The 13,295-nt window shown below is 34.2% G+C and overlaps 1 protein-coding gene across 1 annotated transcript; it reads right to left on the bottom strand.

The window, feature by feature from the left end:
* Nucleotides 1-3,670: 3,670 nt before the first annotated feature.
* Nucleotides 3,671-8,798, bottom strand: LOC120182701 (transport inhibitor response 1-like protein). The gene is made up of 4 exons (XM_039187596.1): nt 8,730-8,798; nt 5,856-6,514; nt 5,063-5,564; nt 3,671-4,980 (listed from the first exon to the last, which is right to left on the bottom strand). The coding sequence occupies exons 1-4, from the start codon at nt 8,796-8,798 to the stop codon at nt 4,222-4,224; spliced, it is 1,989 nt and encodes a 662-aa protein (XP_039043527.1). The 3' UTR covers nt 3,671-4,221.
* Nucleotides 8,799-13,295: the final 4,497 nt, after the last annotated feature.

The raw sequence follows: 13,295 nt of genomic DNA, 5'->3' as shown, positions 1-13,295 counted from the left end.
AAAACCCGTAAAAATTAACACGAAAGGTCGCCGGTTTGAAAGTTTATAATCGTGCGGTTCTAGATTCTTTTTGGATTTTAGGTAGAATTCTTTTTACGACATCGACTTTTGGTTGATTTTATATTTAGGCCAAAATTGGATGAATACCAAATATAATAAATAATACTCATTATTTATTATAAAAAAATTAAATATTTTTATTTTTAGAAGGTTATATTTATTAAAATATTATTTTTATTAATAAAATATTAAGATTAAAATATTTTCACAAAATTTTAAATTTTATTTATTTATTAAAATAAAATTTATATTACTAAATATGTTTTAAATATTATAATATCTTTTCAAATACTAAAAATATTATATTAATATTAAATATATAAATTAATATTACTCATTATTAAAAATTAAATAATAATATTTGTAAACAGTATAATAATCTTTAAATATATTGATATAAATATTATTAAAATATATTTTACAATTTTATAAATAATATTAAGATTTATATATATATATATTATTATAAATGTTAGAAAAAAAATTAGCATTCTAGGTTGTGTCCAACGAGAAATATTATAATTTTATCATATTTTTATTACGTTCATTTTCCATCATTATTTAATTTTAAATTAGATTGTCTTTTGTTAAAATTTCTTCAAGCACCATAAAATCTTTTGCTTTATCCCCGTAACCTTGCATTGGATAACATGGGAAATTATAATGTTATTGTTGGGCACTTTACTAGAAATGTTAAAAAATATTGATGTTTTAAGTAGAAATAATAATGTTTTAAGTAATTTTTTTATCGGTTTTGTTATTTAAATATTAACGAAATTGGTAATATCTTTTTTTAACTGTATATTAAAGGTGTCGCACTGTAGAACTTCTCAAATAACATATTTTTGGAATTCTCATGAACATGACATCGTAGACTTTCGGGATGTTAGTAAACATTTGACTAGGAAGTGTATGCTATTGGTCCAACACAACCACGATATTTGACGGCTTTGGAGGCCTTTGGGACATGGAGTATCAACTCGTACATACTCTCCTACAATTCTATCATGTCTTAGATGCCTTAACTTAGATCAAGTCTCGTCTTCCTAATGAGTAGTTCAGTCTTGGGTTTATCCATTTCCTTTGTTAAAGTCACCATCGTAACTTGTAGATCATCACTCCTTTGATTCGGCGGTTATAAGTACCCGAATGGCTCGATGCTCACAACAACATGATGGTAAGCCACTTCATTAAACTTTCCTTCCTTGTATTCCAATTTTTCATGATTAGAACTCGAGTGTTTACCGTTTGATAACTATAAGGGAGGACCCTTTGTTTGTAATCATACACTGCCCTAGAATAGGAGCGTCTTGGTTTCCAATTTTCTTATTTTTCCATGACAAAGTCTGCATCGTAGGATATTTTAGAAGAACGGAAAAGGGAAAGAGTTAGGGGTTGTTTGTTTACTTTATAATGATTAAGCGTTGAATGATTCAAATACTGAATGATTCAGAGGCTCTGTATGAATAGCTACGTGACATGTTGTTTGATAATGGCTCTGAATCATTCAGAATGTACTTCTGTGCCGAATCATTCTGCACTGTTTTGCTGAATCAGTCAGAATCATTCAAAGGTGAGAAACAAGCAATCTAAATGTTGAACGGTTCAGTATTCAGCACTGAATGATTCCATTCAGAGCCAAACAAACAGCACCTTAGGCAACCTTTATTTTCATTCAAATTAATCTGGTGAGCAAGCTTTGAGATTTATTTCATGTTAAAGAGGGTAACGCCCTGAAAAACAAAAGTAAGTCTTGATTAGAAATTAAGTGGTCAAATTATAATACTTTTTTAGAGATGTGTCTAAATTTTTTTTCGATCAATCTAGGTGTCAAACATTATAAATGTTATCACTTTAGGTTTCTCAATCTTAACAACAATTAAAAATCCCGTTAAATAACACATGTCACATTTTAGTAATTTTAATTTTTTTTTAAAAGTTTAAAAACCCTAACCCTAACAACCCCTAAAATCAACCCTAGAAAATTTAAGTTTAAAAAATAACCTCAAATTCTTAAAATCTCTTATCTTACTCTCCTTTACTTTAATTATTGGTCATCTCTAATAATACATCCGTCGAAAAACGAGAACCCCATACGTTATCGATTATCCATTGACCGACTATAACCCAATTAGGATCATCTCAAAATCTAAAATTCTCAAATCAATATAATTCACATACACAATCCTTAAATCCTAGTAATAATCGTCGGTCACCCTTAATCTGGAATATAAAGTTCATTGGCCACCGTTACTTTTATTCATTGTTCCAATCAATTGGAGGTTTCAGGATTGTTTTAGTAGGGGTTTGGGGAGAGGAGGGCACGTGGGTCGGAAGGGGGAACGTGGGAATTTTAAAAAACGGTTTTTATGTTCTTTTTAAAATTTAGGCTTAATATAAAAGTAAGTGCAGGAATTTTGCTTCAGAAATATTTAAGCCTCTAAATAATAAATTTTCATTAAAAATTGATGTCTATTGTTTTCTCAGTTATATTTTTAGGTGTCTATCGTTATATTTTTTAATTTTTAATAATAAAAATAATATTTTTAATTAAAAAACTAAAGAAACTTAATTTATTTATAAAAATATGAATTTTTTTACTAAAATTATAAAAAACTCTAATAAAATTAAAATCTCTCATTTCAACCTCATTACCAACCGTTGTCAATCATTCCCAACTACCATCGTCATCGCTAAAGGGTTACCCACCCGTCGTCATCTACCCATTGTTCAACCGTAGCCCTTTCCATCACACAAATTCCCTAAATCTCTAAAATCTCAAATATCCAAATTTCTAAACCTTTAAAATCTTAATCTCCACGATTGAACACTGGAAGAGCACCGACGGAGCGACGACGAGTATGGGTTTTGAGAGGAATTGCACGGTGATTCGAATGGTGATAGGGATGTGGCTTATGGACATTTGGGATCAGCCAGAATCTACGAAAAACAGTGACGGTGACTTAAAATCCGACGAACCTTTAAATGTTTCTCCACGACAAACAGTGGTAGCTTATGAAGAAAGGCCAACGGGGTTTAATTGGGGGTAGACACTGGTGCTAATGAAGGAAAGGGGAAGGGAGAAGGGGTTTCACGTGGTTTTTTTAATAAAAAATATTTTTATTTTTCATTTTTTAAAATAAACTCTCAAAATTACCAAAGATTGACACGTGTCACTTAACTACCAAATTTAATGATAGACATCTAAAAGTATAACTGAGAAAACGTTAGGTACCAATTTATAGCGAAAATTCCTTCATACACCAAAACGTTTTTTGAAGCAAAGTTCAACACTTATTTTTCTATTAAACCTTAAATTTAAAATTATTAGAACAAGACTTGTGTCACTTAACGAACTTTTTAATAACAGTTACTATCAAGACATTTAAAATGATAATATTTATAACGTTAGATATTTAGATGAATCGGAAAAAAAATAAACACTTTTTTTAAAAAAAATGATATAATTTTAACACTTATTTTCTAATTAAGCCTAAACATAAGGGTCTGAGATTCCTTTTCAATTTCTTTTGAGCAGCTTAGCCTGAGATGATGTCTGATACTACTTTTTGTGAAAGGCCAATTTGATGGCAAGGGTGACTACCCCACTTTCTTTTTCTTCAAACCCCTAAGTTTTCAATTCTCAAATATATTTCAAGTCTCAGAATCTTCAACAATCATCTCATACCTCCATCAAAGGACAAGGCAATTTGGCCCAAAAACACGTATTTGCCCCTCCATTTTTGTTCGATAACCTCCCTTCTCTCGCCAACTTAGACTAAGATAAAATGAATATGAAATAAACAAAAGAAACATAAAAATTTAAATGCGCACCACCAGCACCAGAACAACATCTAATGGTCCAAAAGCTTGCAAAGACATCAATTTTCTGCACTAGTCCTTATCTGAAGTCCTTCAAAAGAACCAATCCAAAGAGAAAGCCGTCTCTCACCGGGAGTTTTCTTTCAATTCCATTGTATCAGCCCGAGCCTGAACCGGATGTTATTTACGCAACTTTGCTTGTGGGAATGTTGGGACCTTCACATATACTTGAGAGATGCACCACATGAGCATATCGAAATTCCCCGTGAGATAGTTTAACTTGCTTGGTATTTGGTTCCACAGTGAGAAAAATCAAATAGCTTTCCGCACCACATTTGCCTACAAGATGGTCACGATTTTCGGTGCATCATTTCTTGGCCCTACAAGAGATCGATACATGTATAATGTTTCAACACAGTCATCCATGTCTTCCTCATCAGCGGATCTAATCACTTCAACCACTAGGCGAGCCATGGCACAAGCAATCTGCTGGCAACCTTGACGAGTTACTCTACATGAAGACATCCAAAGGAACCTCATGTTATAGTAGTGATGCAAACCGGAACACAGTGCAGCGTCACCAAATGGACTATCTCTAATTTCAAGCTTCTTCAATTGTGGACAGCCCTCAAGCACATATTTAAGTCCCATGTCACTGTCTCCAGCAAAAGCCACTGACAATGTGCTTACCAATTTCCCATATCTTCCAATATACTCGAAAGCTTTATCTGTCAGTAAACCAGATACAGCAAGGCGAGTGAGCTTCTTACAATTCTTAACAATGGCTCCAAAACCATCGTCCATAGGTTCCCCAGTCACATGATCAGGCCTGTGACGTCCCATTATGCACAGCCGGAAAACAGCAAGATCTGGGCAGTTTTTGGACATTGCTATAACAGCTGCATTAGTCATCCTCTGGCAGAAATACAGAATAGATTGCAATTTCCTACAATCCTCAGAAATAGCTTGGAGGCCCACTTCAGAAACAAGGCCATCACTATCCTCCCGAGCATCAACGGGGAAAACCCGAAGCTCACGTAATTCCTTACATGTTGCAGCCACTGCTTGAAGTCCCTCATCGCGAATTGAATCAAGGACCTGCATAATGAAAGCTAAGGTAAGCATCAAAGCACTTATTTCTTCACAGAGCTTGTACAGAACAAAATATTGAATAGCATACCCAAAAAACCTGAAGCTTGTGGCAGTTGCTTATAATTGGCTTAAGTTGTTCAGCAGTTATGTTGGCATAGCTGAAATTCAGAGATGTGAGGTTTGCACAAATAGGGTAAACTGCAGGTAGATAATCTGGAACTATTTCCCTAAACCCGGAGAGGCAAACTAAAGATTTGCAGTCAGCAAAAGCGGTGACATAATCTGGTTCTTGATCATCTTGCATATCAACCTCTAATGGGCTAAAGGACCCTGTCCCAAGGTGTGTGACCTGTGGAGCTTGAACCATCAATTGGTATAGCTGTCCAATTGAAACATGTCGATTTAGCTTAAGCTTCTTAAGTGAAGGAGATCTAGCCACCAGCTTTTCTAGTGCCTCGAAATTTATCGGGGATTCTACACAATCAAATATCAATGACTCGAGCTGCGATTCACACTCAGGGAAACAGGATATCCAATCTGTCTCATCATCTGCAACCTCGGATTCGATCAGATCAAGCACCCTAAGCTCTCTGCAAATATAAAAATACATCAATCAAGTTTCCATAAATTTTTACATCCTCCAACCAATACCCAGATCAAGGGCAATCATAATAGATCTAAAAACATTCAGTCTAAAAAACACAAGCATCAGATCAACCAAAAATCTCAGTAGAAATGAATAGCATTTCTTAGTCCCATAGCAAATAAACAATAAATCAGTACTCTTAACGCCTTTAACAGATCGAATAAGTCTGTTAATTATATACACATAGCATTGTAATCATCAAAATAAAATTTTGGAAAAATAAAAAGAACAATACCTGCACTTGCTAACAAAAATGGCGAGGCCACTAGTTCCAAATCCATCACAGCAAACGAGAACGAGATCCTTAAACCCCGAAAATGACTCGGCCATTGTAGCCAGATCATCGTTCGTCACGGACATACGCTTCAGGTAAACTTTTTCCAGCCAAGGGAAGGCCTTGGCGAAAGACAGCAGCCAAGGATTGAAGTGGGCACCCCAATCGGGAGGCATAAGATTGAAGTCCGCGAACCTGGGCTTCCCTTTCAGATGAAGTGCTCTCGCCCTGGGAAACCTAGAGGTGGCCCGAGTCGGCGAAACCGCGTAGCAGTTCCCTATGAAAAGCTCGGATCGGGTGAGCGCCTCCACGCGATACCACGACTTGCACACCAATGAGGCGGCGTTCCGGTCCCGCCTCGACGGGAGGAAGTGGAGGACGTTTTCCAACACGTTCTCCAGAACCTGATCCGGATACGGTAACCGGAACTCGGGATGACCAGACACCGACCCGGTCGCGATGCAGTTCCTCGCCTTGTTGGAAGTGAAATCAAGATCCGACTGCGGAGATTGCCGGCTTTCGTCGTCATCAGACATTTGGTCCGCCATGGTATGTCGTATCAGAGAGAAAGAGAGAGAGAGAGTGTCCGACAGTAAGTGTCTTCTTCTATCTTTCTTAATCTAAAATCTGAGCATTGGGATTCTCCATGTCTTTCAATATCCACCCTTCCCCTCCATTAGTTTCCTTTTTCTTTTTAACCACCTTTTATCATTTTATTATTCTTTCTTTTTCGTTTCCATACACACTACTCGTAGCCAGTGCAGTAAGAACAACCCCTACTGTATTCCTACACATTCTTCTGTCAATTTTTTTATTTTACATATTAATTTAATAATATTTAATTTGAACATTTTATTTCTATAATCACTTATATTTATATTCGAAATGGATTGAGGACCAGTGAAAGCATTCCTCAAGTTTTCTCATATTTTTACAATTTTTTTTTATATTTTTATTAATAATTTATTTTTCTTTTCTTAAAATTTTATAAATGTATTTTTCTTTAAAATTTATTAATTTTATCTTTCAACATAAAATTAGGCTGTGTTTAATAACTTGAAAATATTTTCCGAAAAATATTTTTTTGTATTTGATAACTGTAATTAGTTTTAAGGAGAATATTTTTTAACATTTGATTGTTGTAATTTGTTTTTCTCAATATAAATTATTTTCTTAGTTTCTTGGTATTTTCTGTAAAATGTTTTACCATCTGATTTTCTATAAAATATTTTATTAATTTTTCACTTCAAAGTATAAACACTTAAAATAATATTATTTTATATATTTAATATTAATATAATATTTTAATATCATTTTAATAAAATATTAATTATTAAAATATTTACTACATCTAATATAATTGAATAATATTATATTTTTTAATATTATATTAATATATACTAGATTATATTATATTATAACAATGCATGATGTTATATTTTTAATTTAATAATATATAATAAATTACTAATATAATTAATATTATATATTATTTTTATAAAAATAATATTATTAAATTATTAATGATGAATATTATTATTTTATATATTTAATATTAACATAATAATACACAAATCAAACAACTTTGGTGATAAATGAATTATTGTTATTCTTTAAGGTCAAATAATAAATTATTATATTTGATATTTATAATATAAAAATTATAAACGAGAAATGATTTACATAACATCATCTAAACACCATAAAATATTTTAAAAAAAAATTATTTTTCAATAATTCATTTTACGTAAACTAGTTTTCAGATAATTCGGTTTATGTAAATCATTTTTCATAAAATTAATTACAATGTATCAAATAGTGAAAATTGGTTTACATGATATCATCAAAACACTTACAATAGTTTCTAAAAATTAGTTTTTTAGTAAATATAATTCATTTTACGTAAAATAATTTTTCTAATAATTTATTTTACACAATAAAAATATTTTTACATAAATTATTTTTTAAAAAATCAATTACAGTATATTAAACCGATCAATATATGTTTATCATTGTTCATATATGTTTAATAATTGATTTAAAAATACTACTGTATGTTTTATAATTAAATAATGAATTAATTAACTAAAGGGGGCAGTTCGTAGATATACTAGAAAATGAAGTACGCATTGGTAAATGATCATTCTACGCTTTTCATTTCATACGCAAGTAAAAAGCACCGTCCAATGACGAAGCAGTAAACTGCTGTAAGTTGGCAGAGGTTCAAGGGGACTGCTAGCGGCAAAGCATGACAGGGCCCGTGGCATAGCCTTTTATTTTCTACGCACGCGCTCCATATTCGCGTGTTTAGTCACTTGGAGGTACTCTCATTTCCGGTGTCTGTTTCCCTGTATTTATTTGTGTACGGTGTACCCAAAGAATCAATTTCCTTTTTGTAACTACCAAATTATTTTATAAGAAAATCACTTACCGAAAATGTCTTATAATATACGAATTTAACTATTTTTTTAGATTTGTCAAAATGACCAACAAATTCGCAACGCGAACTCCAATTTCGCAACTCAGTTTCCAATTTCGCAACGCGAATTTGTAAATCGCAACACAGAAGTCAAATTCGCAACACGAAAGTCAAATTCGCAACGCGATAGTCAAATTCGCAACACAGAAGTCAAATTCGTGTGCGAATTTGTAAATAGCAACACATAAGTCAAATTCGCAACGCGATAGTCAAATTCGTAACGCGAAAGTCAAATGTTTTTACGCGAAACACAATATTAATTTCGCAATACAAATGTAAACAATATTATCGCAAATCATCTCTAACCTAAAACCCTAAATCACAACTCAGTCTCATTTCTATCTCTCACTCTCTACGTCGACATCCGTTCCCATCTCCGACGAAATCCGTCTATTTCCATCTCTCATAGCAACCCTCACAACCATTCACGGTCAGAAATAAAAAATCAACCACTGAGGGTTAGTTTTTTTAATCTCTTATTTTTATTTTGAAATTTTTGTATTATTATTAGATTTTTCTTATATTGATGATAAATTTACTGGTAATTTCAATATATATAGATTAATCATTTCACTGAGATTGCTTAGTAAATTCATTCGGTTGCTGCCAATACTGCTAAACTGTTTAGTCTTTAACCCTGTGAAGTTAGTATTTATCTTTGTTTTGTTTTTTGTTGAAGAAACCCTAAATCGCAATACCAAATTCGCAACGCGAAAATGAAAATCGCAACGCGATTTTAGTTTCGCGTTGCGATTTTCATTTTCGCGTTGCGAATTTAAGTTTCAGAAACTTCTTTTATTCTGCAAATTGAACTTGAATGAATTGCATTACTTCAACCAAAAAACAAAGACAAATACTAACTTCACAGTGTTGCTAATTTAAGTTTCAAGAATAAACTACTACTCTTTATGTTGTCTTTGAACCTACAAAAAACCTATATGTTGTCCTTTTAAATGTTTATATAAGTGCTTACTTCTGGAATGTTATCTGATGCATTTTGTGAACTATGATGGAATAATGACTTGGGTGAATACCGTGCTAGTTTGAAACATATTTGGCTTTGTTTTCACTGTTTAATATCATGTCTGTTTATAGTGTATAATTTGTAGTTTTTGGTATATCTAACTGTATGTTTATTGTTTTTGTAGAAAAAAAATTTTGCTGCATTGATCTTAAGGAATAAATTAAGCCTAGCCACTAAAATTGCGTCGACGCTTACACCTCTACAAGGAAAATTATTTGAGGATACTTGCTTCGGGCCATGGCTGAAAATGCAACATATGGGTGGAGATGCTATGTTGACACATTTGTTTCTTTAGACCATGACTAACGATCTACCCGAGGGGATACAACGTGGTGATGAGGAGATATGGTTTCATTTTCCTCCGGCACATACTTGTTTTGGGCGGGAGGAGTTTTGCTTAATCACTGCTCTACGCTTCGGACACGATGATGTAGGTCGGTACACTAGTCATATCGCCCGCCTATCATGGTTATCTTGGGTTTTTCCTGAGCTGGCAAAGTCGAAGCCGTGTTTACACGTCGACGACTTGAAAAATTTATTTGATAAAGATGGTTTTACTCGGATGGATGACCTTGATGTTGTCCGAGTATGCCATTTATTACTTTTCCATGCCGGCTTTTTAGGCAAAAAGGGCAGACAACCTATCTTCGAGGACCTAATATATTATTGGTAGAGGAGCTAAATGCATGGAACCTGTTTCCGTGGGGTTCATATCTATGGAAAGCTACCTGGAAGAAGTTGTCGTCTGCCTTTGAGGACCGAAAAAAGTTTGCGGGGCGATGGTTCTAAAAACACTTTGATAGGCTTTACTTGGGCCTTTAAGGTAAGAATTTCTATATAATGTTTCCAAAATTATAATTAATTATTTAACAATTACTAATGTTTGTGTATTATATTGTTTGTAGATTTGGATATTTGAGGCTTTCCCCAGCTTGTAGACATATGCGATAAAAAGATCAAATGATATTCCTAGGGCTATTACCTGAAAGAGGATCCGCATGTTGGATTGGTAAGAGTTACTCCCATATACGACGATGAATGATGTAAGTTAACACACAAATAATACCATATATAAACAAGTTATTACTAGTACAAGTTTAACTTTGTTTGAGCTTTTATATTGTTAGGAGGCCAACTATCCATTACAGAGGCTGACACCCACAGAGGCTGAGCTTGCCACTGATTGGTGGCAAGCTAGTAAGCGGTTTTTTGATGGGACGGATGATGAGCACCTCCCACCTCGAGAGCCATCACCTGATCGGGCCGATTCTACAGCTCGAGACCTGGAGCCATCACCTGATCGAGCCTCTTCTCCATCATCACCTCATGATAGGCAACCGGCAAAGAGGCCACGACATTTATCTCCCTATTCTCTACCTCCACGGGAAGAGTTAGGGGAATTACGTGATGAGGTCGGTGTTTTGCGTCATGAGTTCGGTACTTTGCATCATGAGTTCGATACTTTACGTGAAGATAATGGTGTATGACGTGATGAGGTTCGATCTTTACGTGGTGAGGTGGATTTTTTACGTGATGACAATGGTGCGCTACGCAGTGAGGTATCTACTTTACATGATGAGGTTGCCGCTCTACGCGAGATTGTTTCATTGTTGCAGAATAAGGTTCATACTCTACGCAATGCGGTAAATTTGTTTAATACTATACTAAAAATGCAAATAACCTTTTTTTGGCATTATTTATTTATTTATTTACTGATTTATGTATTAATTTATTTTTAGCGACCCGATAAGGTAGATACTTTACGTCAGGTTTTTCTTGCATGACGAGGTTTACGCATCAGACGTCGTACACGTGCCATTAAGTCTCCGTTCACCCCACTAGTGCCAAGACTCCGTAAGAATAAGCCCGATACACCTATCATCATTCAAGAGGCATCTCCTATCATTCAAGAGGCCTCTCTCATCATCGAAGAAGCCCCTCCTACCGTTCAAGAGGCCCCTATCATCGTTCAAGAGGTCCCGCCCGCCGTTCAAGAGCCCGATTCACATGGCGTCATAAGTCGACATATTGATAAACCTCCTCCCGTGCCCGATATGATGGATGCGAGTTGGCTTTTGTATGTGTTACCGGTTAGTACTATTCCTCAGCAGGAGAGGGAAACAATACCGGACACAATTACGGATAATACCCTTTGGGCTAAGACCGCAGTTGATTTTTATCTACATGAGTAAAGCAAGAGGTGTTATTCTGACCTATGCCAAATCGACGATGTTATTCATTTGTTTCTTGATCGGTCTTGGTGGGGTATTTTATTAGGGGTTAAAGATAATGACTATCTCGAAGGGGTAATAAGTCTTATAATCTTCTTATATTGCATTTTGATTAATTTTTTTTAAATTATTAATAAATTCACTAATATATTTATTTTTTTATAAAACAACATATTGATGCATGGGTGTCACGTCTTCTAATAATAAGGAAAGTGAGGAAAAGAAATACTTGATGGACTATTATGCTGACGTCTTTTCACGCAGCTAACTTGAAGGATCAGAGAGATGCTTCATATACGTTGGGTAATGGAAATGCTAAACTTTATCCTGTGTGGTGGGAGGTTGATAAGGTTAGTATTTATTTTTTGAATATTTTAAAGGTTTTCATAAATTTTATTTGATGTGTGCAATTATTTATGATTGCAGGTGTTTATCACTGTTTTGGAACATCGTTATTGGCTTCTCGTCGAGCTTCAGCTCCCATCCCTGAAGACAATGGCATATGACAGCATGTTGAATTACATACCATTGTCTGATTTGAGAGATATTATTACAAAGGGATGGAGCGATCATTTGGCTAAATACTTGGATGCGATTGATTATTGAACAAATTCTGGAAACAATAAGCCAAAGAAGTTCAAAATTACAATGATCAGAGACGAGACTGCGCCACAACAAACGCAGGGAGCCAGAGGGGATTGTGGTCCTCTCGTATGCTTGTGCTTGGAACGTTTGACGATAGGAAGTAAACAGTATCTACCTCCCACAGATAGAGATAGAGGTGCAATAGGCTTGTGGTTTCGACATTATATGGCCAGATCGATATATACGAGACGTTGCCTACCTGCATCCGCGTGCTGAAAGTGTACATAAACAATTGGTAAGTTTGAGAAAGTGTTGTTAACATATATACTCTTTAATTGGTTTGAAAATATTTGGTTAAGTACCTAGAATTCAGTAATTTGTTGTTTGTTGGTTTTAGATGTGTAGAAAGTGTTGTTTGAGCAAATGTTTGGTTTCTGCAGGTTAATCCTGAAGTGAGATGCATGAAATTAATGTATTTGTGCATAAACAACAGTCTGGGGTACACTTTTTTTGCTTTGTTTAATTGAATTTTACATTGAAAGTTGATTTGTTTAATTGATGAGGAAATAAAATTTATTTTTTTATTAATTGATTTGTAAAAGTTGATTTGTTTAATTTGATGTGTAAATAAGAATTATTTTTTTGCTTGTTTAATTGATTTGTAAAAGTTGATTTGTTTTTCTAAAAAATTCAATCTGCATTATGTTTGAAGGCAAAAAAGACCTGTTGAAGGTACAAATTCGCAACGCAAAAGTTAAATTCGCAACGCGAAATAAGCGTTGCGATAGTCAAATTCGCAACGCGAAAGTCAAATTCGCAATGCGAAATAAGCGTTGCAATAGTCAAATTCGCAACGCGATTTTCGGTTTGCGAATTTGACTATCGCAACGCTTATTTCGCATTGCAAATTTGACTTTCACGTTGATCGCAACATACAACATCAAGGTATATATAACATCAAACACATTCCAAGCTATAAATACAAGCTAAGGACACTTGAAGAAGCAAGAGAACAACTATCCAAGCAATCAAACACAAAAGAAAATCCCAACATGATAACAACTGAACAGATCATAGCAATG

The sequence above is a fragment of the Hibiscus syriacus genome, unplaced genomic scaffold (assembly GCF_006381635.1).
Source record: "Hibiscus syriacus cultivar Baekdansim isolate YM2019G1 unplaced genomic scaffold, ASM638163v2 tig00003721_pilon, whole genome shotgun sequence".
NCBI classification, from domain to species: domain Eukaryota; kingdom Viridiplantae; phylum Streptophyta; class Magnoliopsida; order Malvales; family Malvaceae; genus Hibiscus; species Hibiscus syriacus.
This window is presented reverse-complemented; position numbering and strand designations above follow the sequence as displayed.